Source organism: Doryrhamphus excisus, linkage group LG10 (assembly GCF_037039965.1).
Source record: "Doryrhamphus excisus strain RoL-2023G ecotype Guam linkage group LG10, RoL_Dexc_Guam_v1.1, whole genome shotgun sequence".
Lineage (NCBI taxonomy): Eukaryota > Metazoa > Chordata > Actinopteri > Syngnathiformes > Syngnathidae > Doryrhamphus > Doryrhamphus excisus.
In genome coordinates this window covers 11,765,574-11,792,137 of record NC_136366.1, presented here as the reverse complement: position 1 = coordinate 11,792,137, position 26,564 = coordinate 11,765,574, and the positions used below count along the sequence as shown (strand labels likewise).

Here is a 26,564-nt window from a genome sequence, read left to right as displayed (position 1 = left end):
TTGGGTCAAACCAACTTACCCTTTTAAGGGGCATTGCGAGATTGCTTGCTGCTAATATTCTATTTAAAACTCATGCTGCGATACTCATTATAAGTCCGCATAAATATATAATGTATTCTTAAAATAATTAAGCAATTTTTACTCTTATATATTTTCGAAAAGCAAATAATCACCAGGGATTATATGATCGACTCCCCCTTGAAAGTAGACCCAAAGGACGTAAACATAGAGAAGCGCATATAATCACGACTCTATAAGTCCGTGGACGAGCTAACTAATTAAGCAATATTTACTGCTATTGTGCAACGTTTCAGTGAACATTCGTATTAGTTCCAACAAGAAAAGCAGCATCTTTCGCGGGGAAAATGAGCAATATTTATATTCAAGAACCACCCACGAATGGAAAGGTTAGCGCCGTTTCCTACAAGCAGCTAACACATGTTCGACTCTTTATGTCTGTATGCGCATTATCTCTCAACTAATTCACTACATTATGTGTTGAAGGTCTTGTTGAAGACCACTGCGGGTGACATTGACATCGAGCTGTGGGCCAAGGAAACTCCTACAGCATGCAGGAACTTTGTGCAACTGTGTATGGAAGGTGAACATGCCCAGTTATCTTGAAATAGATGAAGAAATGAGAATTTGTTTCCACAAGTAAAACTTTCTACTCTCCTAACGTTCTCAGGTTACTACGATGGAACCAAATTCCACAGAGTGGTGCCTGAATTCATAGTCCAGGGTGGGGATCCAACTGGGACCGGGACAGGAGGAGAATCCATATATGGGAGGACGTTCAAGGTTGTGCTGGTGTTCCATCCAGCCGACATGAAGCTTTGTTTGCTAAATGCAGAATGTATCGGGTGTAACGTTTGTCCTCGCATCCACCCTCAGGATGAATTTCACTCCAGATTGCGCTTCAACCGGAGAGGTTTGGTTGCCATGGCGAACGCCGGGCCGCACGATAATGGTAGTCAGTTCTTCTTCACTCTGGGCCGCGCGGACGAGCTCAACAACAAACACACCATATTCGGCAAGGTGATTGTTGGCGATGTCTTCTCCTTGCTTGTGACAGGCTTTGCGTCCGTCCTAAAGGTGTCTCCTTTCAGGTGACGGGGGACACGGTGTATAACATGCTCAGGCTGGCGGAGGTGGAGTGTGATGGCGATGAACGGCCTTTAAATCCTCACAAGATAAAAACCACTGAAGTAAGACGTTGATTGCATCTTTGACATGTTGCGACGCTCAAGATGGGATGTGTCTGCTCTTCCTCTCTTAGGTGTTGCATTCACCTTTTGATGACATTGAACCTCGGGAAACAAAGAAGGGAAAAAAGGAGAAAGATAAGGAAGAAGGAAAGAAATCACAGTCAAAAGCCACAAAGTGAGCATTATCAAAGTGTATTTATGTACTCAACGGCAGAAAGGGCCAGGCATCTATCATTATGTGTTTGGCTTTTTCTTTGTAGGAACTTCAGTCTGTTGTCATTCGGGGAGGAGGCTGAAGAGGACGAGGAGATGGTCAATCAAGTCAGTCAGGTAGTAGTCCGTCACACAAGTTTCCATGTTTGCGTCAGCATCTCGCCACCATCTTGTCTCGTCTCCTCAGAGCCTGAAGGGGAAAAGCAAAAGCAGTCACGACCTCCTGAAGGACGACCCCAGACTGAGCTCCGTTCCGGTTGTGGACAAGTAAGCAAAGTGACGGAAAAATGAAGATTCGATTCTTCTTCTTCTTTGACACTTAAACAAGTTTCCCTTTCAAAGAGGAGAGAAGGCATCTGGAGATGAATCCCAGGTAAGTCGGGCTTGACGATGCTGAAGCGGAGCGCTCGTCTCATGGTCGGGGTGGATCATGGCCGTGTTCCTCCAGGATGACAGCGATGAGAAGACAATGGAGCTGGTTCGAGCGAAGCTGCAGAAAGGCGAGAAAGCTTCGGAGAAAGCGAGGGAGCCTGACGATGACGAAGAAAGAGGGAAGAAGAGCAGCCGGAGGTAGCGCATCTCAACACTTGTAATATACAGTGATGCCCTTCTGGGGGCGCTCTTGATCTTTGTTAGCCGAGCTGCCTTCTCCTTAAATTAGACAACAACTTTTCCATTCTTTAGCTGATCATTACCAAATGATGTTTAAAGCATTAACAGTACAATTTATAATATTATTATATTCATAGAACAGATGAATTGTTTCTTTTAAAGGGAGCATATCGAAATACAGAAATAATCCATTCCATTTTTTTGGATCAGTCTGGATCATCCAGGATAGCTCCCAAAACGTAATCAGTTCCTTCATATCTTATTTCCAACAATATTTCTTCCAAATCCATTCACCACTTTTCACCACAAGGACATAACCTCTGTGTTATAATAATAATGAATAATAATAATAACGAAAAGATATGGTAAATAAAAGCATTTGTATTTCTATTCATAGTATGAAATATTAGCACTGCGAATGTCGCTAAGGAGTCTCCCAGCAGCCATATTCCACATAATTATTGTTCATATTTTGCACTTGGAGTGGCTGGGCAGGTACTGAATAATGTTCAATATGACCACATGCATAAGGTGGTGTTGGTGGTAACATCCGCACAGCAGCTTTCCGGCTGCTTTCATGTGCTGAAGTGGAAGCGGGTGGCAGCGCAGGTGCATGAGAGGTGATAATGTTGTTGGGTAAGAAAAAGAACACCTGATGAGGGAGAGTCATCTCCACAGCAGGTAGCTTTCAACATGCATCATCAAGCCTACCCCTCTCATTAGCGCTAATGGGATAAACTGTGTGTGTGTGTGTGTGTGTGTGTGTGTGTGTGCGTGCGCTAGACTGACAGCCAGGCACGGAGCCGACTGAGTGTAGTTTATTAAACACAAGCAGAGATTGTTTTGCTACAAGAAGTGTAACCCAACACAGTGGTTTGTCTTGGCAGGCTATCACAGAACAGGCTGCAAGGTACACTCTTGGTCCTGCACAAAGGGGACATTGTTGTAAAGGGGGGGGGGGGTCAGGGTGTCCTAACACCCCACCATGAACCGTCCCTCCCCCACTCTTGCCTGGCCAGTGCTTGTGTTCTGAATGGGAGGAGGACCCACACCTGCGGAGTGAGGGACTCTCCCAGGTCAGACATGGCATCCTACAAGCTTTATTCTTTTCTAGTATTGCATCATCATCATCATCATCATTCATCCTAAGTGGGTCATTAGGCATGCCTGGTCCACACCACTACGTGAGGGCTCCTATGGACACCGAAGCCTTGCAGAGATTCACAACAACACACACACTCAACTCTGTGTGTGTGTGTGTGTGTGTGTGTGTGTGTGTGTGTGTGTGTGTGTGGAAAAGCACTTGAGATAATCCAGCGCTTGGCTCCAGGATGGTGGATGTTTAGACGCTGCCAGGTTTACGGAGCTCAGGGCCCGGTGCAGCATATCTCGGCCCTGCACGAGGATGCAAAGGCATCCAGACGTACGTGCACGTCTGGAACAGTTGAGTTTGGAGTCTCGGAAATGCAGCAAAAGTGCTCAGCTTGCACAATTTGAGGAGGAATTTCTGGCTTCTAAGTGGAAGCCAGTTTGAAAGCGTGCACAGTCAGCGCATCTCACGAGACCTCGGCTCAAGGAAAGAGAATACTATTACTCGATACTACAGCATGCATTCCCCGAGTAATGAAATCATTTACTTTCTAAAAGGCATGTAAAAAGATGCTGCGGGCCACTGGCTGCACTTCGGACATACATCTGTAAGGTAGCCTGTGAAGAATCAATGCACCATATAGCAACACTAGCGAGTGCTTGACAGGCCGTCTCTTAAACAACACCCTGAAAGGATTGTCACGGATTGGAAATAGCATTAGCAGCACGCTAGCTGGTCACCAACACATCAGCAAATCCTACCTACATCACAGTCATGTAATTATGTTGTTTACGTATTGAAGGAAATCTCGACCTCCCTTACTTCCAGGCAATCTCCTCATGGGTGTCGAATTGAGGATAGAACCAAACCGGTATATGAAAACCTCATAAAAAAACTCATATGAAAATATGAGTATTTATTCCTGATACAAACAATATCTAATAGAGACGTCCGGGCTTAGTTGCATTCCCTGTATGCCAACAGTAAGTCGGGTCTTAGTACAGTGCAGCTGCAAAAAAGCACCCTTTTGTTCCCTGCATGGCTTTTTATACATTTCAAGATTGTGCAAGACGTGAACCAATCGGCGATGACCCGTGCTGATTGGTCCGGCATCCCGAAACGATGATGCTAGGACGTCTGGAACGTTCTGCGATTTCTTGTGCTGTAAACAAACCATATCATACATACCATATATCCTGCCTTGGTCATCACTCTAGTTCTCTTTGTGTGTGTGTGTGTGTGTGTGTGGTGTCAAGGGTCACACTAAGTTTGTCAGTACTTGTGAAACTATGTGTTTGTATTTAACCGTGTTTAAGCTGTACGCTGCATCGCATACTAAAAAACATCTTCATACGCTATGTGCTTGATTTTAACTTTATTGTTAGCTAGCCAAAATATGAGCAAATACCTTCAGTATATGTTAAAGATGAAAATCAATACAGAACCCCCACCCACCAGCACTAGCCTGGACTGAATACTACACTATGGTAATCTATAAATACACTATAGTAGTCTATAGTAGTAGTGTAGGTAGATAGATGCGTCTAGAATGTTTTCTCTATCTTTATGGTGTATACGTAGAAAATGTGTACCGCGATGGTATACCATACACATAGCTAACACTGTGGCTAACCGCTTAGCATTTGCTAGCAGATGTTTGCATTTGCTGTCTGGCATCTTGGCGACCAGAGAGAGTTTTTTTTGGGGGGGGGGGTAGGGGTTGTAAAAGCCGGGACCCTTGGCGGGTTGTATGTGTGGGTCTGGGTGGCTGTGCAGAGTCATGCAAATTCCTGCCTTGAGGTTTGGATTCTTGGCCTCTGCGGTGCACAGTTCTGCTTGGCCTGGGCCCAAGCCGCAGCATGCACCCCCCCAGCCTCCCCACCCCAAGGCGAGGTGGTGTTGTTCCAGCATAGTGGTCCGCATCACTAGCTGGGTCATTAGGGGGAAGCCGGTAGGAAACCTAGGTGGTAAGTAGAACCTGAAGAACACCTGATGGATGGGGGGGGGGTGGTCCAGCAGAGCCAAGTACGGCCATGCTGATGCATTGTGGCGTTTGGGAGGAGGCGGAGTCATCACGTGGCGATTTTGTACAGGGGCCTGAAACAATTCTCGGTGGGGGTCGGGATGCGATGTCCCGAGAGAAACTGCTGGGATTAGGGCCAGAGGGGAGAAGCAGACGTCAGAAAGGAAGGTAGTCATTGTTTAGTCTGGAGATGCTCCTCATGTTTGTGCGGGGGGCGGGGGGCAGACTTCTGTTGTCCGTGCAAAAGAGAAGACGCAGGTGTCCAAACACCATCACTCCGCAGCAGGACACCTGCAACCGTGGGGGCGGCACCAGCACGCGTCATGCCAGGCAGACAAGAAGTACTGGACTTTGGGGCCGCCTGCCAAGCGGGTGGGCTGTGTGGTTGCAGGGGGGGGGGCTATCCCAGATTGGTTGCTTACACGGGAGAGTGTAAACCGGTACGGGTTTCAGCCGGAACACAGACCCGATCCGCCTGGTGTGGGTCAGCGGTCCAGCGATGGTTGCCTCGTGCTTTCCACCACTGGCGCAGCACTTCCTGTCAGGAAGCGGCCATTGCTTGCAGCTCATGTCATGTCATGAAAATTGGTTTGTTGGTGTGTTTAACGTTTTGGACATGTTCCTTCTTCCCCAGTGAAGAGTTGCGCAAAGAAGTCCGCCAGTTGAAGAAGGAGCTGAAGGCGTTGAAGCAAAGAGAAGATGGACCCAAGCTTGTTGTGGAGGACGTCAAGGAAGGTATGTGGGCCGCTTTTGGCTCTTTTATTACTTTTTTTTTTTTTTAAAGAAATAGCACATCCTGCTTAGAGCATTGAGGCCTACTTGAACACCACCACCATGGAAGCATGAAGACCATCTAAGCGGGCGCTAGGACCAGCAACCTTCCTCATGAGGCAAGGTCATCCAAGGTGCTTTATATAGTGTATATATACTATATAAATAGTGGCATAGAAAATGGATGGATGGAGGATTCGATGTTAATATGAAATCTAATTAGAGCTCGGGGCGGCACAGCGTCTAGTGGTTAGCGCGCAGACCTCACAGCTAGGAGACCAGGGTTCAATTCCACCCTTGGCCATCTCTGTGTGGAGTTTGCATGTTCTCCGTGTGCATGCGTGGGCTTTCTCCGGGTACTCCAGTTTCCTCCCACATTCCAAAAACATGCTAGGTTGATTGGAGACTCCAAATTGTCCATAGGTATGAATGTGAGTGTGAATGGTTGTTTGTCTATATGTGCCCTGTGATTGGCTGGCGACCAGTCCACGGTGTACACCGCCTCTCGCCCGAAGACAGCTGGGATAGGCTCCAGCACCGCCTCGTGCGACCCTCGTGAGGAAAAAGCGGTAGAAAATGAATGAATGAATTAGAGCTCCAAACATGGAAATACAAGTGGTCACTAAGGGGGCAGTAATGATACAAAAGATTGAGACATTAGCTTCCAAGTCATTAGCTTCCAACTCATTAGCTTAGCACTGCTTTGGCTTCTTAACTGTAGAAGAAATGGAAGCAATGTTGTGCAAAGAATGAATAATAGAATGTAAATGTGACCATAGGGGTGCTAATTCATGTCCAGAGGTCTCTAATAATATTAAAAGGCGTACATCATAAAATTCTACCAAGATATTCCGTGTTTGAGCATTGAATCCTCAATGAATTGAAGGTGCTGGGGTGTGGGACCAAGGCGCTGCCATAAAGGAGGGATGACTGCGGTGTCCCTTTAAGAGCGAGGCATGCATGCGGCGTCTGTGAGCGGCGGTTGCGTCCTCACTTAATGATTGCATAGAAAGCGGCTAGTCTGCAATGTAGGTCAAGTGTGAAGGAAGATGAAGTGAGGGGTCACTACGTCTTCATCTCCTTGGCGAGCGTGAGTGGATTCCCGCCGAGCAATGTCAATCCCAGATGAGACGACTCCCACCCGTGCCGCGTCTCGTATTATTTCTCTTCGCTGTGATCATGAGACCTGACACGTCTGGCTGAGCTCATCTGTCAAAGATGTTCAGCCTGTCCTTCTGATAAGTCCTGTCCTGCCTGAGTGGATTTCTCAGCTCATGAAGATCACCAAAGCAGATATGCGGCTCACATCCTGGTCATGATGTTTCTCCCGTTTCCACCAGAGGTGAAAAAACCCTCCAGTGAGGCCGTCGCCGAGTATCTGGAGGAGAGGAAGAAGTACGAGGAGCTGAGGAAAGGCAAGAAGAAGAAAGGCTCGGGCAGAGAAGAGCAGGTAAGGAAGTTCTACTAGCGCTTGTGGGTCAGAAGGTCATGAGGTACAGCCATTCTGGACTTGGATTCTTCGCCAGACGATGGATCTGCTCAACCGCTTTAAGTCCAAGTTGTCGACGGCCATCAACGACGCTCCCGAGGTGGAGGAGGACGAGGAGGAGCTTGCCGAGGATGACGACAGAGGCTGGTAAGCGAGGGTTCCTATGAAGGTCCCACAGCCAGGGCTCGTGGCGTGTGATTGGTCTAAGCGGCTCGTTACTCCACCTGTCCTCGTGTTGCCTCTGTTCACTTTACGTCTGTGGCTAAATGCGTGCCAAAGTTCAGAGGGTACGTGGAGTACGTATGTGCGTCACCCCGCCGCCGCCGCCGGCAGGAAATGGGTCCTGACGCTGCCTTCTGCTCTCAGATTCTGTTTTTCAGCGCAGATCTGAAGCGTACGGCGGCGGCCGGTCCAGTTTGAAATGAATACCATGTGTGTGAGCCAGAGATTTACAATAACACAATCTGCTGTTGCCATTAGTCTCCAGGAGCGGAGGGTGGGGGTGGGGGCCGGTTGGCGCGGGCAGCCTCTCCCACCAGGTAGGCGAAGAGGAGGCAGACGAGGAAGGATGGGGGGGGCAGCTAGAAAAACAGCATTGGGAAGTGTGTGCCACTCCGTGTGGGTTACAACAGGTCAGACGCTGGAAGTCAAGTCTGGGCCACAGAAGGTAAACTATTCCATCTGTGTCTGCCCCCCCCCCATATGGCTCCGCCCTCTCTGAGTGAGGAAAGGCTAAGAAAATAAATATGGCTTCTGTAGCTTTGCACGGCGGCCCGATGCTTTCCATGCGTCACGTTGCTTTCCAGAGCGGGGGTCCGCCGGTGACGTTGGCCTCCTGGTGGGCGAACGAGCTGAGATGGCCGCCAGGGCTGGGCGATATGGACCAACACTCATATATCCATATATTTAGGTTGAATATCGATATGTATAATCTTATAGAACAATAGCTGCTGAAATAAAATAGTATATTGTCTGTAAATATAGATATTGTATTTAAAAGAAATACAGATATTTAAAAAATATCGCTATATCACCTAGACCTACTACATGCTAACATATGCTAAAGCAGGGGTGGGCAAATACTTTCACTCGTGGGCCGCATTGAGGAAACAAAATTGTCCTGGGGGGGCCAGAACATATATATACAGTGAAGAAAATAAGTATTTGAACACCCTGCTATTTTGCTATTTCTCCCACTTAGAAATCATGGAGGGGTCTGAAATTTTCATCGTAGGTGCATGTCCACTGTGAGAGAGATAAACTAAAAAGAAAAATCCAGAAATCACAATGCATGATTTTTTAACAATTTATTTGTGTGATACAGCTGCAAATAAGTATTTGAACACCTGTGTATCATCTAGAATTCTGACCCTGAAAGACCTGTTAGTCTGCCCATTAGAAGTCCACCTGCACTCCATGTATCATCCTGAATCAGATGCACCTGTTTGAGGTCGTTAGCTGCATAAAGACACCTGTCCACCCCATACAATCAGTAAGACTTTAACTTGTAACATGGCGAAGACCAAAGAGCTGTCCAAAGACACCAGAGACAAAATTGTACACCTCCACAAGGCTGGAAAGGGCTACGGAGCAATTACCAAGCAGCTTGGTGAAAAAAGGTCCACTGTTGGAGCTATCATTAGAAAATGGAAGAAGCTAAACATGACGGTCAATCTCAATCGGAGTGGAGCCCCATGCAAGATATCACCTCGTGGGGTCTCAATGATTCTAAGAAAGGTGAGGAATCAGCCCAGAACTACACGACAGGACTTGGTCAATGACCTGAAAAGAGCTGGGACCACCGTTTCCAAGGTTACTGTAGGTAATACACTAAGACGTCATGATGTGAAATCATGCATGGCACGAAAGGTTCCCCTGCTTAAACCAGCACATGTCAAGGCCCGTCTTAAGTTTGCATATGACCATTTGGATGATACAGAGGAGTCATGGGAGAAAGTTTTATGGTCAGATGAGACCAAAATAGAACTTTTTGGTCATAATTCCAATAAGCGTGTTTGGAGGAAGAAGAATGAAGAGTACAATCCGAAGAACACCATCCCTACTGTGAAGCATGGGGGTGGTAGCATCATGCTTTGGGGGTGTTTTTCTGCACATGGGACAGGACGAGTGCACTGCATTAAAGAGAGGATGACTGGGGCCGTGTATTGTGAGATTTTGGGGAACAACCTCCTTCCCTCTGTCAGAGCATTGAAGATGGGTCGTGGCTGGGTCTTCCAACACGACAACGACCCGAAGCACACAGCCAGGAAAACCAAGGAGTGGCTCCGTAAGAAGCATATCAAGGTTCTAGCATGGCCCAGCCAGTCTCCAGACCTGAACCCAATCGAAAATCTTTGGAGGGAGCTCAAACTCCGTGTTTCTCAGCGACAGCCCAGAAACCTGACTGATCTAGAGAAGATCTGTGTGGAGGAGTGGGCCAAGATCCCTCCTGCAGTGTGTGCAAACCTGGTGAAAAACTACAGGAAACGTTTGACCTCTGTAATAGCAAACAAAGGCTACTGTACCAAATATTAACATTCATTTTCTCAGGTGTTCAAATACTTATTAGCAGCTGTATCACACAAATAAATTGTTAAAAAATCATGCATTGTGATTTCTGGATTTTTCTTTTTAGTTTATCTCTCTCACAGTGGACATGCACCTACGATGAAAATTTCAGACCCCTCCATGATTTCTAAGTGGGAGAAATAGCAAAATAGCAGGGTGTTCAAATACTTATTTTCTTCACTGTGTATATATTTAACACACACACTATTTTATACTTATAATTTTCCTTGAATTTTTTTTTGTCTAATTTTATCTGTAAGTGTTATATACTATCAGCTGTATGTTTTCATGTCCCTTTTTCAGGAGCACTTTAAACATCACACCACATCTAACTACGTCATTTAATTTGACAGTTTTGTTGTTTTTTTTTTACTAAATAAGACTTGCAAGTCATGTTGCCAGTTTGTATGTTAAAAGTTGAAATACTTAGAAAGCAACTGGCGGGCCGGATTCAAACGCTTGGTGGGCCGCATGTGGCCCCCGGGCCGTAGTTTGCCCACCCCTGTGCTAAAGTATCATTTGTAAACTAGCAGGTAATCTACGTACATGCTAACATACGCTAAAGTGTTATTTGTATACGGGCAGGTAAGATACATGCTAACGTAGGCTAAAGTATTATTTGTAATTGGGCAGGTAAAGTACATGCTAACGTATGCTAAAGTATTATCTGTAAATGGATGGGTAAGCTACATGCTAACATTTGCTAAAGTATCATTTGTAAAGTGGCAGGTAAGCTACATGTTAACGTAGGCTAAAGTGTTATTTATATATGGGCAGGTAAGATACATGCTAACCTAGGCTAAAGTATTATTTGTATATGGGCAGGTAAGCTACATGTTAACATACGCTAAAGTATTATTTGTATACGGGCGGGTAAGATACATGCTAACATATGCTAAAGTGTTATTTTTATACGGGCGGGTAAGATAAATGCTAACCTAGACTAAAGTATTATTTGTATATGGGCAGGTAAGCTACATGTTAACGTACGCTAAAGTGTTAGTTGTATACGGGCAGGTAAGATACATGCTAACCTAGGCTAAAGTATTATTTGTATATGGGCAGGTAAGCTACATGTTAACATACGCTAAAGTATTATTTGTATACGGGTGGGTAAGATACATGCTAACGTATGCTAAAGTATCTAAACGGGCGGGTAAGCTACATGCTAACATATGCTAAAGTAGCAGCTGTGTGAGTTGCAGACTGGATTCAGTGGTTTTCAGTTACGGGAGCAAATACTGTCCGTTATCTTTGCGGTAAAATCCAAACGCTGCCACCCTTTAACCACCCCGCCTCTGATGGTCCCGTCCAGGCTGGGCCACGTTCTGCAGTGTGACGAGCAGACCCACAAAGTCAAAGACGCCAACATGCAGGACGAGGACACCTTCGAGATCTACGACCCCCGCAACCCCGTCAACAAGCGGCGGCGGGAGGAGAGCAAGAAAATAATGAAGGAGAAGAAGGCCAAGAGGTGAGGATGTGGCGGGTCGAGGTCTTTGTGGCTCAGGATTTAGGATGCGGACTGTCATGGCGATGGTCGTCATGTGATGATGTTGGCAAGCAACGTGTGCCAAATAAACACGCGTGCTAACAAGCAACCTAATGATTGTTTTCTGTGTTAGTTGTGGTCTTCGTTGTTGTCTTTTCCTCCATTTTCCTCCAAGCTCGCACCGTCCAGGTCAGGTCAAACCGAAGACTTTGCTGCTTTTGGAGTAAATAATCCGCCACCGCCGCCGCGTGTGACCAGGAGCTGCCTTTGGCAAGCATGCTGTTGCTTTTTTTCTTCTTGGTTTTAACCACACTTCTGGGATTCTGCTTAAATGCTCATATGGAACAGGAAGCAGAGTTAATGTTACATTAGCCGCCGCTAATTGAAAACAGGTGCCACCATGCGGCCTGGAGGCAGGACCTGGTCTTAAGCAGACGCAAGTCGCCAAATGTGTCATGGAGGAGTTTGATGCTTTTTAAGAACCCACACCTGTCGCCCATACGAATGTCGGGACGTTAGCCACGCTAACGATGGAACCGAGTGTGGGGTCATCGTACACGGGGGTGTCGGCCCGCCTCTGTTACAGCTCCAAGTGGGTGGGGTGATTCCACCGTTTCCCAATGTTTGTCTGTGCCGTACGGGAGTTCCCGGCGCTCACACGCAAGGATAGTGTTGCTCATGCACAGGAAGTGCGGCACAATCCACTTCCTGCTAGGAGACACCAGAAACAGAAGGAAAGGAAGTCACAATCGTTGAGTCTCGCTAGCGAGCTAGCGACTGTAGCAAATTGGAGAAAATCGGGTCAGCGGCTGGAGAAGTAGGTCAAGTTGTTTGCTAGCAGGAAGACAGGAAAAAAAAGTAGGAATCTGATATTGTCACCTTTTTTGGTGAGAAAGTGTCTGCAGGCCGAGGCTGTCAAGGAATGGATGAAGATGGAGCGTTCCTGTCCTCATGAAGGACGAGGTCAGGGGTCAGACCCCTGCTGTGACGACACTCGTGGTCTATGATGGATGAAGAAGCCAAACGGACCCCGCCAGGTTTTGGAATTCTTGTGAAGGATTTTTTCAGGTTATTCCCGATAATTATTTTCAAAAGTCCACTGAAGACCACGACGATGGCCCCCTCTGACTCTGCAATGCTGTCAATCAACACCTTCCTCCAGAGTGGAAATCAGTCAAGTGACTGCTTGGATGTCAAAAGGTTGGTTTGGTTGTCATCATTGGACACCTCCTGCCTGCCTGCCTGCCTGCCTGCCTGCCTGGGGGGAAGAAGGTGAAAGAGACACCAGACTCGCTGCTCAGCTGAGAGACGTCCATCTTGGGCCTTTAGTCTTCCGAGAATAACGTCCATCTTGGGCCTTTAGTCTTTTGAGAGACGTCCATCTTGGGCCTTTAGTCTTCCGAGAAAAACGTCCATCTTGGGCCTTTAGTCTTCTGAGAGACGTCCATCTTGGGCCTTTAGTCTTCCGAGAAAAACATCCATCTTGGGCCTTTAGTCTTCCGAGAAAAACGTCCATCTTGGGCCTTTAGTCTTTTGAGAAAAACGTCCATCTTGGGCCTTTAGTCTTCTGAGCGACGTCCGTCTTGGGCCTTTAGTCTTCTGAGCGACGTCCGTCTTGGGCCTTTAGTCTTCTGAGAGACGTCCATCTTGGGCCTTTAGTCTTTTGAGAAAAAAGTCCATCTTGGGCCTTTAGTCTTCTGAGCGACGTCCGTCTTGGGCCTTTAGTCTTCTGAGCGACGTCCGTCTTGGGCCTTTAGTCTTCTGAGAGACGTCCATCTTGGGCCTTTAGTCTTCTGAAAAAAGTCCATCTTGGGCCTTTAGTCTTCTGAGAGACGTCCATCTTGGGCCTTTAGTCTTCTGAGAGACGTCCATCTTGGGCCTTTAGTCTTCTGAGAAACGTCCATCTTGGGCCTTTAGTCTTCTGAGAAACGTCCATCTTGGGCCTAAAGTCTTCTGAGAGACGTCCATCTTGGGCCTAAAGTCTTCTGAGAGACGTCCATCTTGGGCCTTTAGTCTTCTGGAGACGTCCATCTTGGGCCTTTAGTCTTCTGGAGACATCCATCTTGGGCCTTTAGTCTTTTGAGAAAAACGTCCATCTTGGGCCTTTAGTCTTTTGAGAAAAACGTCCATCTTGGGCCTTTAGTCTTCTGAGCGACGTCCGTCTTGGGCCTTTAGTCTTCTGAGAAACCTCCATCTTGGGCATTTAGTCTTCTGAGCGACGTCCATCTTGGGCCTCTAGTCTTCTGAGTCTTCTGAGAGACGTCCATCTTGGGCCTTTAGTCTTCTGAGAAACCTCCATCTTGGGCATTTAGTCTTCTGAGAGACGTCCATCTTGGGCATTTAGTCTTCTGAGCGACGTCCATCTTGGGCCTTTAGTCTTTTGAGCGACGTCCATCTTGGGCCTCTAGTCTTCTGAGAGACGTCCATCTTGGGCCTCTAGTCTTCTGAAAAAAGTCCATCTTGGGCCTTTAGTCTTTCTGAGAAACTTCCATCTTGGGCCTTTAGTCTTCTGAGAGACTTCCATCTTGGGCCTTTAGTCTTCTGAGAGACGTCCATCTTGGGCCTTTAGTCTTCTGAGAGACGTCCATCTTGGGCCTTTAGTCTTCTGAGAGACGTCCATCTTGGGCCTTTAGTCTTTTGAGCGACGTCCATCTTGGGCCTCTAGTCTTCTGAAAAACTTCCATCTTGGGCCTTTAGTCTTCTGAGAGACTTCCATCTTGGGCCTTTAGTCTTCTGAGAGACGTCCATCTTGGGCCTTTAGTCTTCTGAGAGACGTCCATCTTGGGCCTTTAGTCTTCTGAGAGACGTCCATCTTGGGCCTAAAGTCTTCTGAGAGACGTCCATCTTGGGCCTAAAGTCTTCTGAGAGACGTCCATCTTGGGCCTTTAGTCTTCTGAGAGACTTCCATCTTGGGCCTTTAGTCTTCTGAGTGATGTCCATCTTGGGCCTTTAGTCTTCTGAGAAACCTCCATCTTGGGCCTTTAGTCTTCTGAGAGACTTCCATCTTGGGCCTTTAGTCTTCTGAGTGATGTCCATCTTGGGCCTTTAGTCTTCTGAGAAACCTCCATCTTGGGCCTTTTCAGACGTGTGTTGGAAAGAGGCCAAGCACCAAACCAAGATGCTCATGTTTGCTCCACTTTGGACCTGAAACTCTCAAAATCACAAATGCAGTATTTGTGCCAGTAGCACAGATAAGCAAGTCCAAGCCCCAGCTTTGGAGTTTCTCCTCACATCGCTGACATCTTTCCTCCTGCCGGCCATTATTGTATCGACCGTTGCACTCTGAGGCTTTCATCTGGTCCACAGCGGACCTCAGCTGTGGGAGACTCTGGCGAGACTTAACAGGACCCCAGCCCCGATAGCAGGTGCTTGGCGCCGTCACCTTCCCATCCCGGGCCCGGCATTCCAGGCCTGTCCACATCGGGACCCCCGCATGCTCCGTGTCCAGCCACACCATCTGGAGCGGCTCATCCCTCCTGCGCTTTGGTCAAGCGCTAAACCATCCACAACACTCTGGGCCTTTCATCGCTAACGACGTACGAGCACAGCAGCTTTGATTCAACACAGAGCAACAGCGTGTTATCATCAGCCTCGCACCTCCCACTCTGTGATGCCGAACACGCCGCACATGGCTGCACGATAACGCTAAATTGTGTGCTAATGCTAATATGCTAACAACTTACTGAACCCGAGACAAAGCAAACCGAAAATGCACAAACCCAAAATTAAAAAAAGAAAAAGAAAATGATAAGAGTGACACGGTGGTCTCTTGAAAAGCTGCTCCTTTTTATTGTCTCTACCTTTTAAAAAAAAATTGGGGGGGGGCACGGGGTGTACCACAGCATTTCTTTCACTTCCCTAACTGATGAAACACATTGGACAGCAATAAATGATCATCATTTCCAGAAGAATGAGAGGATATGAATGATTAATATCTCATGGCATGATGCGCTTTGGCTACACGCTACGCTAGCAAGGACTCTGCTGTCCCCCCACCCCTCCTTGACGGCGGCCCTCCTTCAAGGTTTGGGAAAACAAAAAAAAGTAGCAGCAGCAAAAAAAAAAAAAAAAGAGAAATGGGATGATTCCCTTTCCAGCAGTGATGGCTTCTGGGTCGTGGGGATCACGTTACAGCGTCAGCATCCTTTTTGCTGCTGAGACGATACTGAAACCAATCCCAGTGTGAGGTATCAACCGACATGAGCAGCTAATGTTATTATTTTCTATTACACGTGGCTTGGATCCAGCAGGATGGGAAAGGGTGATTTTGGGTGTGGGGGGGTACCATTGTTAGCAGATTAGCATGTGATAATGTCCACTAGGTGGCGCCATCCTGAACTAAACAAAAAAAGTCCATCCTTCATGAGTCAAGTGTAAGAATATGTAAATTGCCGCTAATCCAGGCCAATCCAGTGGATCCGTAGATCATTTTTGAAAACTTTCATTTAGTCTGCGTTCACACTTGCGCTTCGCTACTCTGATCCGGAACAAAATGTGCAAAAGATACTTGGCGCGTACTTTCTTGCTGATTGTTTAGCATCCCCAGAACGAAAGCCCTGGCTTTTAGCTCGATGTCCAGTGCCCCCATCTCTTATGTTTGGACCCAGTGCGTGTTCAGGGGCGAACCAGACCGGGTATTGGGCGGGCCTTCTGGAATACTACTAAGAATACTATTGCTCAGTGTGAATAACCTGACAGCTTCTTACATGTCTCCTGGGTGGCTCGCCACTCTATTTGAGAAGCACTGACAGAGTAAGTTAAGCAGCTTTTGTAACAAAATCTGCCAGCTTCATTTGATATTAGCCACCAAAATGCTTGTAAAATATACTTTTCAAGAGCGGCATCCGTTGGGGTTGTACTAGCGGAGCTACATTCCTTTCAAAGTAAGCGAACATGACAAGTGTGAACGCGAGTTTTTTTTTTTTTTTTTTTGACAATAAAATTGTTGCAAAGTTGCTCGAAATGATCGGGGTTAGCAATCAAAGGCACCCTAAACGTCCTCCCTCCTACAAGCAGGTGATTGCGTGTATGAAGATGATAAATGATAAATCATACATCATATTGATAGGATAAGACTCACATTGAAAGACAGTAGGCTACTATGTGACATGTAGTACAATAAATATACAGTACACGGATGTCTGTCTTAACTTCTTGGCAAAAAAAAGTATTTACACAAAAAGTGCAGCCAAGCCAAAAGTCCTCCCGGCAACAGCACTCACAGTGTCCGTCCTTGCAGGGGGCGGGGCAGGGGGCAAGGGGGTGGGGGGTTGCGTGTCCAGCACTTTGGATTTGATCAAAGTCGGAGAAGGACTACCAGGAATTATTATTATAATAAAATAACATCACCAACCCGTCCTCCTCCGAGCTCCACTTCACAGAAGTGAAGAGTTTTGTGTCCGTGGTTCGGCTTCCTTTCCAAAGAACCTCGCCGTCGGCGCTCCCGTCCAGGTGGGTCTTCAGTGGCCCTGGCAGGTCTTGCAGCACATCTGACGGAAGTAGGCCCGACTGCAGAACTTGAACTTGAGCACCAACGGGCAGTAGGCCACCTTGTTGACGTCTTTGCACTCTGCATGCACACAAGATAGCGGGACTTACTCCCAAAGTACTCTGCACGGACGTCAAATACGAGCCGGACACAGACTACTCTAATTGACTCATATTCAGCGGATACTGGTTTCATAATTGGTTTCCATACGGAATGTTGCCTCTGCATGTCACAGAGGAGTCAAACGTTGGTGTAAACTAAGTTACCACTTCCACACAAAATAGGAGAACTCATTCATTCATTCATTTTCTACCACTTATCCTCACGAGGGTCGGGGGGGTCCCGGGGAGCCTATCCCAGCTGTCTTCAGGCGAGAGAAGCGGGGTACACCCTGGACTGGTGGCCAGCCAATCACAGGGCACATATAGACAAACAACCATTCACACTCACATTCATACCTATGGACAATTTGGAGTGGCCGATTAACCTAGCATGTTTTTGGAATGTGGGAGGAAACCGGAGTACCCGGAGAACACCCACGCATGCACGGGGAGAACATGCAAACTCCACACAGAGATGGCCGAGGGTGGAATTGAACCCTGGTCTCCTAGCTGTGAGGACTGCGTGCTAACCACTCTCCTGCCGTGCCGCCCTGTTCTCAATCATTCCCTCTTTATCTTCCCACCTAATGTGCAGCCCGTGTTCCAAACCCTCTTGGAGGAGTCAAATGTTGGTGTAAACTAACTCACTCACCATTTGTGCAACTGCTGCATAACCTGCCATGGGGCCAAATGCCATCGCACCAGGATTTTTTTTTTATTCTTTTGCAGCGAGAATTATTTTCTATAAAGTCTATTTATCTTCATATTGGTGGCTGTCTGGAATGGATTCACTGAGTTGACGTCATTTCCTCTTCATAGGTTTCAGTTTTTCAGTTGTTTCAAAGGACGTGGAGAGCGGGGGGTCCCTGGTGAAACGCTGCCATGTGAGTGAGGGGGTGTGCTGGCTTTTATGCTGGATCCTTTCTATGTCATTGCTGGACTCCATCACTGAGTTGATGAGAAAAGTGGAGGCTAAAAATACTTTGGAGGATGATGGCCTGATGCTGTGACTCACATGTAATTGTGATACCTCCCTCGGGGAACACAGCAACTCTACTTGGACGCCAAGGTGAAGCTTGAAAAAAAAAGATCTTGGCCCGCTTTGCTCGCTGGGCTCGCTGCCACGGCTCTCACACACACACACACACATAAAGCTCACAATGCGGGCTGGAAGGCGCAGAGGCGGCCATCTAAATGTCTTATCGTGATCTGAGTGTCTTCCCTTATTAGGATCTGGCCCCCGCCCAGGCCGGGCCAAATCAAACGAGACGTTGCCTCACTGCAGTTCGTAAAGCAACAATTAGCCTCGGGCTAATCCCATTAGAGCCGCTCACGTTTTCCGTGCTAGCTCAGCTCAGGGTGCGTGTGCACGGTCATCCATCATGGGCGAATGGATACGGAGCCTCCACAGTGGTGGTGGGGACAGGACGGGTGAACACGTGGAGGACTTGTCAATCACGCGCCGACAACATGCAAACCCAACTTCCGTGCTTGTTTCTTACCGTCGCCGTTGGAGACGGGCGTGGCGTCGCACTTGCTCTCGCACTGCTGCATGGCGGCGGGTCGGAGGGTCTCGGCGCACTCGTTGGAAGGCTGCCCCGTGTAGGACAGACACTGCACCGTCCTCATCTGCTGTCCCAGTCCACACTGCGCCGAGCACTGCAACCACAGAGATCAGATCACTCATTTAGTCTTTAGTGGACTTCCTGTTTTCATACCTTTAGTCAAGACACTGCATGATATGCTGCATCGCTACGTCACAGGTAATGCTAATGTTCTCAATCATTTTACCGCTTATCCTCACGAGGGTCACGGGGGGTGCTGGAGCCTATCCCAGCTGTCTTCGGGCGAGAGAAGCGGGGTACTCCCTGGACTGGTGGCCAGCCAATCACAGGGCACATATAGACAAACAACCATTCACACTCACATTCATACCTATGGACAATTTGGAGTGGCCAATTAACCTAGCATGTTTTTGGAATGTGGGAGGAAACCGGAGTACCCGGAGAAAACCCACGCATGCACGGGGAGAACATGCAAACTCCACACAGAGATGGTGAAATTGAACCCTGGTCTCCTAGCTGTGAGGTCTGCGCGCTAACCACTCGACCGCCGTGCCGCCCTGTTCTCAATCATTCTCTCTTTATCTTCCCACCTAATGTGCAGCCGCATGTTCCAAACCCTCTTGGTGACTCATATTGTCAAACACCACCGGCGACAAATGTAAGGACGTCGGTACTGGTAGCCGAAGACGTAAAAGCCAACGCACGTCTTGTTCTACGGTGGCTGCCAGGAGGTCCATGATCAATCGGCTTCACACTCCAATCCAAACTCCATGCATAAAAAAAAAAAATCAGCTAAGCAACAACATTATCATCATTCAAACACTTTTTGTGCTTGTCGGAGATGTTAGAGAAATGATGATTAACACTACAAAACATGGTTTGCCTGTCAAGGTCACTTTGAGTTTAAGAAGTACCGCTGCTTGGTCTTCTTCTAAACGTCTTTCCTGGAAGTGTCAGAGAGGCCTGCTCTCATCTACTGATAAACTTCAAACAGCCTGGGGGGGGGGGGCTGGGGGATGGGGGAGGCATTACTGCCACTGATCACACTCTCCAGGCCTGCATGCACACACACACTCACACACACACACACACACACACACACACTCGCAATCCCACATGAACATCCCAGGCCTGCTGGTATGTCATCCAGGTGTAAATGATATCAGGCATCCAGCAACACATGGGAGATATGTGAACGATATGTGAAAAGATATCTGGTTATGTTGTGTCTGTTGAGCACTCAGACGTAAGCGAGCGCAGCCCGACCCGTCCGCCTGCCAGCAGCGCAATCCAAGGCACACACAGAAAATCCTCCAAGCCCACAATCAGCCGAGATGCAGAAGGTGGAGAAGATGACAAATATAGAAGCCCACACAGAAACGTCCAGGGTGGATCTTACCTGCCCCCATTCGCCCGCCATCCAACGTGGAGGAGGACAGCGACCCAGGCTGCAGCGGATCCGCACCGGCGGCTTATTGTGGCTCGGACAGTGGGCGGGCGGGAAGGTTTTAGTCAGGTCGCTGCTTTTGCACAAGGCGATGCGGTGCTTGAAGCCCGGCCCGCATTTTGGTGTGCACTAAAACCAAACAGGAAGCGAGTCAGAATTGGGAGGTGGAACCAGGACCGGCTAGGACTGACGACGCCGGCTTACCTCGGACCAGTCCAACGTGACCCACTTGGGTGGGCAGGACTGGTTGTTGCAGGCCTCCTGTTCTACGGGTCTGTGGGTCAGACAGTGGGTGTCTTCCAGCGTCTCTTCCTCGGCGGGACCGAGCTTCCGGACGCAGAGCACCGTTCTTGTTCTTATCCCGCCGTCGCATGTCTTAGCGCACTCCGTCCAGTCTCCGATGAACCACCTGGAGCGGGGGGGACAACTTGAGTTGCAAGAACCAGCTTCATGTCAGCTAAAGTCACCAGTATCGTGGAGCAGATTTGGGAGGATTTGCGGCTTGTGTAGTTTGGAAGCTGACATGCTCGGCTTCAGTTGGACAAGGAAAGTTGGAGTCGGAATTCCGCTGGTGTCCAATAAAAACATCTTTCCTACATTTCTGAGGTTTTTTTTCAATCAGAAAAACTGGATTTGTCTTCATTTGAGACATGGGAGAAGAATTGAGCAGGTTAGGTGGATGCATGTCAGGACGTTCATTGGACTGCGATGATGAACTACGCCGCACGTGGCGGCTTCGCCAAACATCACACCTTTTCTCACCTGGAAAACAACTGGAGGAACTTTTGAAATACGGTCGCGTTCGCCTCTCACCGCTTCACGCTAGCACGGTTTTTCATTCATAAATCATCTGGCTTTGTGGATACAGCCCATTCCAAGTCATTCCAGACAAATACAAGGAATTCCTACACATAATGTGTAGTATTATACACTGGTCACTAGGTGGCACTATGTTGGCTGAGGCGGGTTCTGTTGTTAAGAACTAATTAACTAGCCGCCATGAAGTCGTCCCGCTTAGGGAAACCTGGCTTGACCTCTGCGGCGCTGGCGTGACGCACCATGATAGGGTTCATAGTTCTAGGCTCGCAATAAAAAACATCTTTCAGTGTCTGACCCGCGCTTGTTCTGACATCATCCCGTACGCGTTAACGAGCTGTTCAAACATCTGGCCGTGCCTGTAAAAGCTTCTCCAACAATCTGTGTGTTTGTTTATGTGTGAGCTCCTCAGACGGCGCAAGAAAACAAGACACGGCGAGTGAATCCAGATGAGGAATAAAGTGTCCTAATTGAAGAGTGTGTGTGTGTGTGCATTTGGCCGCCATGTCGCCTTGCACCTGCACACGTGTAGGCCTCCCCCCGCCGCCAAACGCCGCCAAGAGAATCAAACACAGGTGGTCGCTCCACACAGCTTATTGCTGGCACGAGACGAGCACGGAAAATAGTCTTCATATGAAGAAATAAATCACTTTGCTTTATTATTTTCCTTTTTCGTGAGCAAATGGAGCTGATATCTTTTCTGGGAGGTTTTTAAGTTACGCTAACTAAGCTAGTGAGTGTAATGTTAGCACTTTAGCATCACATAGCTATGCTAATGTCCTGTTACAGTGTGTGGAGACCAGGTTAGCATAAAAGCTACACACACAAATTAAGCGCTGTGTTCACCATACTGGGACCACTGAGAGTTGGAACCTTTCACTTTTGTTCTAAAAGTGTGGAACAAGCATGACGCCGACATTGGCGTTACGTACTCTGGCGGGCACGGTTCGGCGTTGCAGTCTCGCTGCTTCTCAGGAGGTTTGCCTTCCGTATCGCAGTAGCTGTTTTGGACTAGCGAGTTGTCATCGAGCCTCTTGCACACCACTTCCTGCTTCTGGGAGCCTGAGGACACAATACAATTATATAAGTAATATAGTAAGTCACAGTTGATGCACTACACTGCTGATGGTACTGCTCAGTCTGGACTAATTAATCTAATTAATCTACATGCTCATTTACTCTTCATAGCTGGTCCATGCGGGTCCAGCAGAAATAATATTCCTTTCTTTTTCTTACTTTAGCGGTTAGCTTAGTGGTTAGCATGGCTTCTCTGTCCGTTCCTGCTTCCTCACTAGAGGTGAAGAGGCGAGAATTAGTAACTATGAGGAGCAACTTTGCAACATGGATGGGTATATTTTATATGCGCTAGCTAGCCAATTCTGTCAGGACGCTACGTAACAATGATGGCGTGTAGCAGGATGTTGCAGCCTGTCACCAACACATTGGCATGCTAGGGTGAGAGAATTCAAAGCTATCGTACAATCTGGTCCATACGCTCGCGTTGCGCTGGTTAGCGAGTAAAGAGTGGCGCTTGCTCCATCCAGACGAGAGCATTCCTGCTTCTTTGGCACGTGGCATTACCTCAGCCGCTTTGGCTGCTAACGTCTGGCACATGCCGTTGGTACGGACTTAGCTAGCGGTAATGAGATGTACAAGTGTCAAGTGGTGTCAAACGACTGCCGCCGAGTTGTCGTTTCACACAATCTTACAGACGCATAATGTGGATCCGTGCACGCTTCCCGAGTACACACTTCTACGTTCATTTCACGCTTGGAAATCCTTTGCATCCTCGGAGAGCCGTGGAGAAGCTCGGGTTACACGACACCCTAGAAGGTTTGGTTTAGTCATTCTTGAGGTTTGGCGGCCGTCATGGGGTTGTGTGTTTGACGTTTGTAGGACGCCAGCTGCTCATTCACAGAAAGCAGCAACGTGGTGCTTGAGGTAGACGCTCCAGAAGAAGCATCCACCCAAGCCCAAAAGCAGCATGGCAGGTCGCAGGTCCTCCGGGCATCTCGGGACTTACCTCCGGCACATGTAGCTGAGCACTCAGACCAGGGCTGGTGGTACCAGGAGAAGCCCACCTCATTGTCGCCACTGCCCGTACGCTGGATGGGCACGTTGAACCTGTAGTGGATCCCCTGGTTCTGTTCCTGGAGTAGGATCTGCAGACGGTCATGTGAAGAATTAGCATACATTCAAAAACCATCTTGCTAAATAGTCAAGCTCTACATTGTGGTTGCTAATTGTATTTTTAGCATCTGCTATCTGATCGGATTTTTATCATCTCCTACCTCTGCTAACCGTATTTTTACATATTTTATTTAATCTCTGCTAAATCAGATAACAAAAAACTAAACCAAGTAATCCATGCAATGAAATGCAATCCTGGATTAGTACTTGATAATCCAAGTGACAGTAGTGAAAGTGTTGTTACCATGACAACCAGGTTCTCCGTGGTGGCCCCGAGAGCTTCTAAATACTCGGGTTCGTCGGAGGGTCTCTTATAGTGGAAGGCGGTGCCGGCGATGTCGAACTTCCTCGGCCAGTCGATGGTCCACGCGCCGTTGATGTAATAATCGTCCCCCTCGGATTTCAAAGCTGCGCCATCGCAGGAAAACGAAAAAAGAAAGAGGGGGGAAAAAAAGGCTGAAAACGAGAAGCAGATGTGCACGGTAGCCTGAGCAGGCAACGGCAGGTGGAGACAATCATTGGCCTCCTCCATCTTCATCCCGCCTGTCCTCACTCTCTCACACACACACACACACACACACACACACACACACACAAACGTATAGTATATACGTTGTATGAGGACGCTCACGTGCGGCGACATGTACGTGCATCACATTTTGGAAGGGAGGCCAAACGCTTCAGGTGAAATCCCCGACTAATATGGTAAATGGCGTCCTGTCTGGTTGTCAAAACAAAGCTCGGTCTCCAAGCACAACAGGCGTGTAAAATATCCACTGTCTCCACGCCAGAACCAGAGGCCACACCGTCCCAAACGCTGTTCTCAGATTCCCTTACGCATGTTTACTACTCCAACATAACAGCTTGGACACATACGTTTTGTTGTTTACATGACGTAGGTGGTTGTGTTGTTTGTTTATCGTCATGTAAACAATCAACAACATCAAATCTTCCAAAGCGCCAACATAAAATAAGTTACCAATGTAATTCTTGGAGATGGTGACCTCTCGGATCTGGATGTGAACGGAGCCTTTGGGGATGTGAACCACCTCCATGTAGCCTGCAGGAGACGTGAGAGAACTATGAAGTCTTTGGCGTGCAGACGTATAGAATAAAAGGCCAAATGGTCCAAAAAAGGACAACAGGCACACACAGTATTCATAGATGCCGGGCCGGGCCGGGCTGGACCCCCCCCCCCCCATAGAAGGACAAAGAACGCAACGTCATATGGTATGTGAGCTTCAAAGTACTTCACCTCCTCGTGGCAGAGAGTCGTTGAAGAGACCCTCGGTGGCCTCGCAGGTGCTGCCGTCGCCTCCGCACACACGACACCGATCCTCCTTGGCGTCCGACGCCAGCACGTTGTCACAACCCACATGCTAAAAGCGATAGACACACAGAAGTCGCTTCCTTATTTGGAATCCTAACATTCTCACACACAGTTACACTTTGAAATGCACACTTTATTTATATATGGGAAAAAATTTGGACATCCCTTAGTGTTGTAATTTGAAAAAGAGATGCCCCCTTGCTGTGGAAGACATGCTAGCTTATGCTAGCCTATACCTGGCACCTTAAGAGTGGCACTGGACATCAAGTCCACCTGGGACCTCACTCCTTGGCACCTAAAGGGCACTGGACATCAAGTGCTTTGGTAAACTTCACTCCCTGACACCTTAAGAGTGGCGTTAGACATCGAGTACCTTGGTAAACCTCACTCCATGGCACCTTAAGGGTGGCGTTAGACATCGAGTACGTTGGTAAACTTCACTCCCTGACACCTTAAGAGTGGCGTCAGATATCGAGTACCTTGGTAAACTTCATTCCATGGCACCTTAAGAATGGCGTTAGACATCAAGTACCTTGGTAAACCTCACTCCCTGGCACCTTAAGAGTGGCATTAGACATCGAGTACGTTGTTAACCTAACTCCATGGCACCTTAAGAGTGGCGTTAAACATCGAGTACGTTGGTAAACCTCACTCCCTGGCACCTTAAGAGTGGCGTTAGACATCGAGTACGTTGATAAACTTCACTCCCTGACACCTTAAGAGTGGCGTTAGATATCGAGTACCTTGATAAACTTCATTCCATGGCACCTTAAGAGTGGCGTTAGACATCGAGTACCTTGGTAAACCTCACTCCCTGGCACTTTAAGAGTGGCATTAGACATCGAGTACGTTGTTAACCTAACTCCATGGCACCTTAAGAGTGGCATTAGAAAACGAGTACGTTGGTAAACCTCACTCCCTGGCACCTTAAGAGTGGCATTAGACATCGAGTACGTTGGTAAACCTCACTCCCTGACACCTTAAGAGTGGCGTGAGACATCGAGTATGTTGGTAAACCTCACTCCCTGACACCTGAAGAGTGGCGTTAGACATCGACTACGTTGGTAAACTTCACTCCATGGCACCTTAAGAGCGGCGCTGGACGTAGAGTACCTTGGTATGAGTTTCATTGACCCCATCTGACTTGTCTTTGCTAAATAAGCTGGAGGGGGGTTCTGGTTCCACCAGAGTCTGCTCCACCCTCCAAAAGTGTACCACTGTGAGCTCCATGGCAGCTCCATGGAAAGGGTACTGAAAAGGGTCATGTATTTAAGTATGCTTTCCAATGGAAACACCATCAAATGCAATCACATTGATTGGACTAAGTCTGGCCCGTTTGGACGCCCTTGTCCCTTTAAGACGTGATTATAAGTCTGGCCCATTTGGACACCCCTGTCCCCTTGACACGGGATCACATTCCGGTGTCTAATGAGTCAAGAAGTGCGCCAGCTCACCTTGCACTCGCCGTTGATGCAAATGTCCAAGGAGTCTGCCTGACAGCGGGTGCCATCGATGACAGCCGGGGTACGCTCGGTGTAGAAGTTGTAGCCCTCTGCCAGGCAGTTGAGGGCACACGGCTTGACGCCACCTGGGTTCGGACGGAAGCCTTTGTTCAGTCACTACTTTGCTGGCGTAACGCTACAAAAAGGTAAGCTTTCAGGGAGCCAGTGCTGAAATGAGAAGAACTTACCGCCAGTGTAAGGCTTCCAGTTGTAGTATTTCCCACGGAACGGCATGCTGTCAAAGTCGCCGCACTGCTTCTCTCGGAAATCACGAGATCCCGAAGGACAGGCCTGCGACACACAGATCATGTTGCTTTGCTGGTAGGGAAGGGGTGGGGCAGGAACTGACCTGCTGGCGCTTCTAATCTGACCTGACTTGACCTGACGCTACCTGGTCTCGAAATAACCCAAACAGGATTTGACTGCAGTCATCAAGGCGTCGTCACCTGGCTTGACTTGGGGCTAAGCACACCCGCTGATGATGGGCAGTGAGTTTACTCAATGACGCTTTACAATTTCAGTACATTTAATGTACGCACTGCTGACTGATGGCTTGCTTTTAAGATGTGTAGTGAAGCCTTTTTATGTTTATCTAGCAGGGGCGAGTCAAGGTGGTATTATGTCTGGGAGGAAGGCGTTTTTTTTTTTTTTTTTTTTAA

At 48.0% G+C, this 26,564-nt stretch overlaps 2 protein-coding genes across 4 annotated transcripts in view; one reads left to right on the top strand and one right to left on the bottom strand.

Annotated features, from left to right (window-relative positions):
• The first annotated feature begins 196 nt into the window (after positions 1 to 196).
• On the top strand, positions 197 to 11,575 carry cwc27 (CWC27 spliceosome associated cyclophilin). Its single transcript, XM_078794109.1, is given in 14 exon segments — positions 197 to 407; positions 505 to 601; positions 689 to 801; positions 895 to 1,038; positions 1,110 to 1,208; positions 1,280 to 1,461; positions 1,463 to 1,538; positions 1,609 to 1,688; positions 1,764 to 1,794; positions 1,870 to 1,991; positions 5,781 to 5,881; positions 7,258 to 7,367; positions 7,444 to 7,553; positions 11,290 to 11,575. Coding segments are annotated over 14 exon segments (1,470 nt in total). The 5' UTR covers positions 197 to 365; the 3' UTR covers positions 11,453 to 11,575.
• A 4,163-nt stretch (positions 11,576 to 15,738) lies between these two features.
• The window catches only part of adamts6 (ADAM metallopeptidase with thrombospondin type 1 motif, 6), a 39,046-nt gene continuing 28,220 nt past the window's right edge, over positions 15,739 to 26,564 (bottom strand). For all 3 annotated transcript variants that reach the window (XM_078794107.1, XM_058064949.2, XM_078794108.1), the window contains 11 exons: positions 26,094 to 26,196; positions 25,858 to 25,991; positions 24,329 to 24,452; positions 24,053 to 24,133; positions 23,318 to 23,481; positions 22,907 to 23,045; positions 21,816 to 21,945; positions 20,272 to 20,476; positions 20,020 to 20,196; positions 18,558 to 18,714; positions 15,739 to 17,035 (listed from right to left, as the gene is read on the bottom strand). In XM_078794107.1, the coding sequence (XP_078650233.1) occupies positions 16,926 to 17,035; positions 18,558 to 18,714; positions 20,020 to 20,196; positions 20,272 to 20,476; positions 21,816 to 21,945; positions 22,907 to 23,045; positions 23,318 to 23,481; positions 24,053 to 24,133; positions 24,329 to 24,452; positions 25,858 to 25,991; positions 26,094 to 26,196 (1,524 nt within the window). In that variant the 3' untranslated portion in view covers positions 15,739 to 16,925. The remainder of the gene's footprint in view (positions 17,036 to 18,557; positions 18,715 to 20,019; positions 20,197 to 20,271; positions 20,477 to 21,815; positions 21,946 to 22,906; positions 23,046 to 23,317; positions 23,482 to 24,052; positions 24,134 to 24,328; positions 24,453 to 25,857; positions 25,992 to 26,093; positions 26,197 to 26,564) is intronic.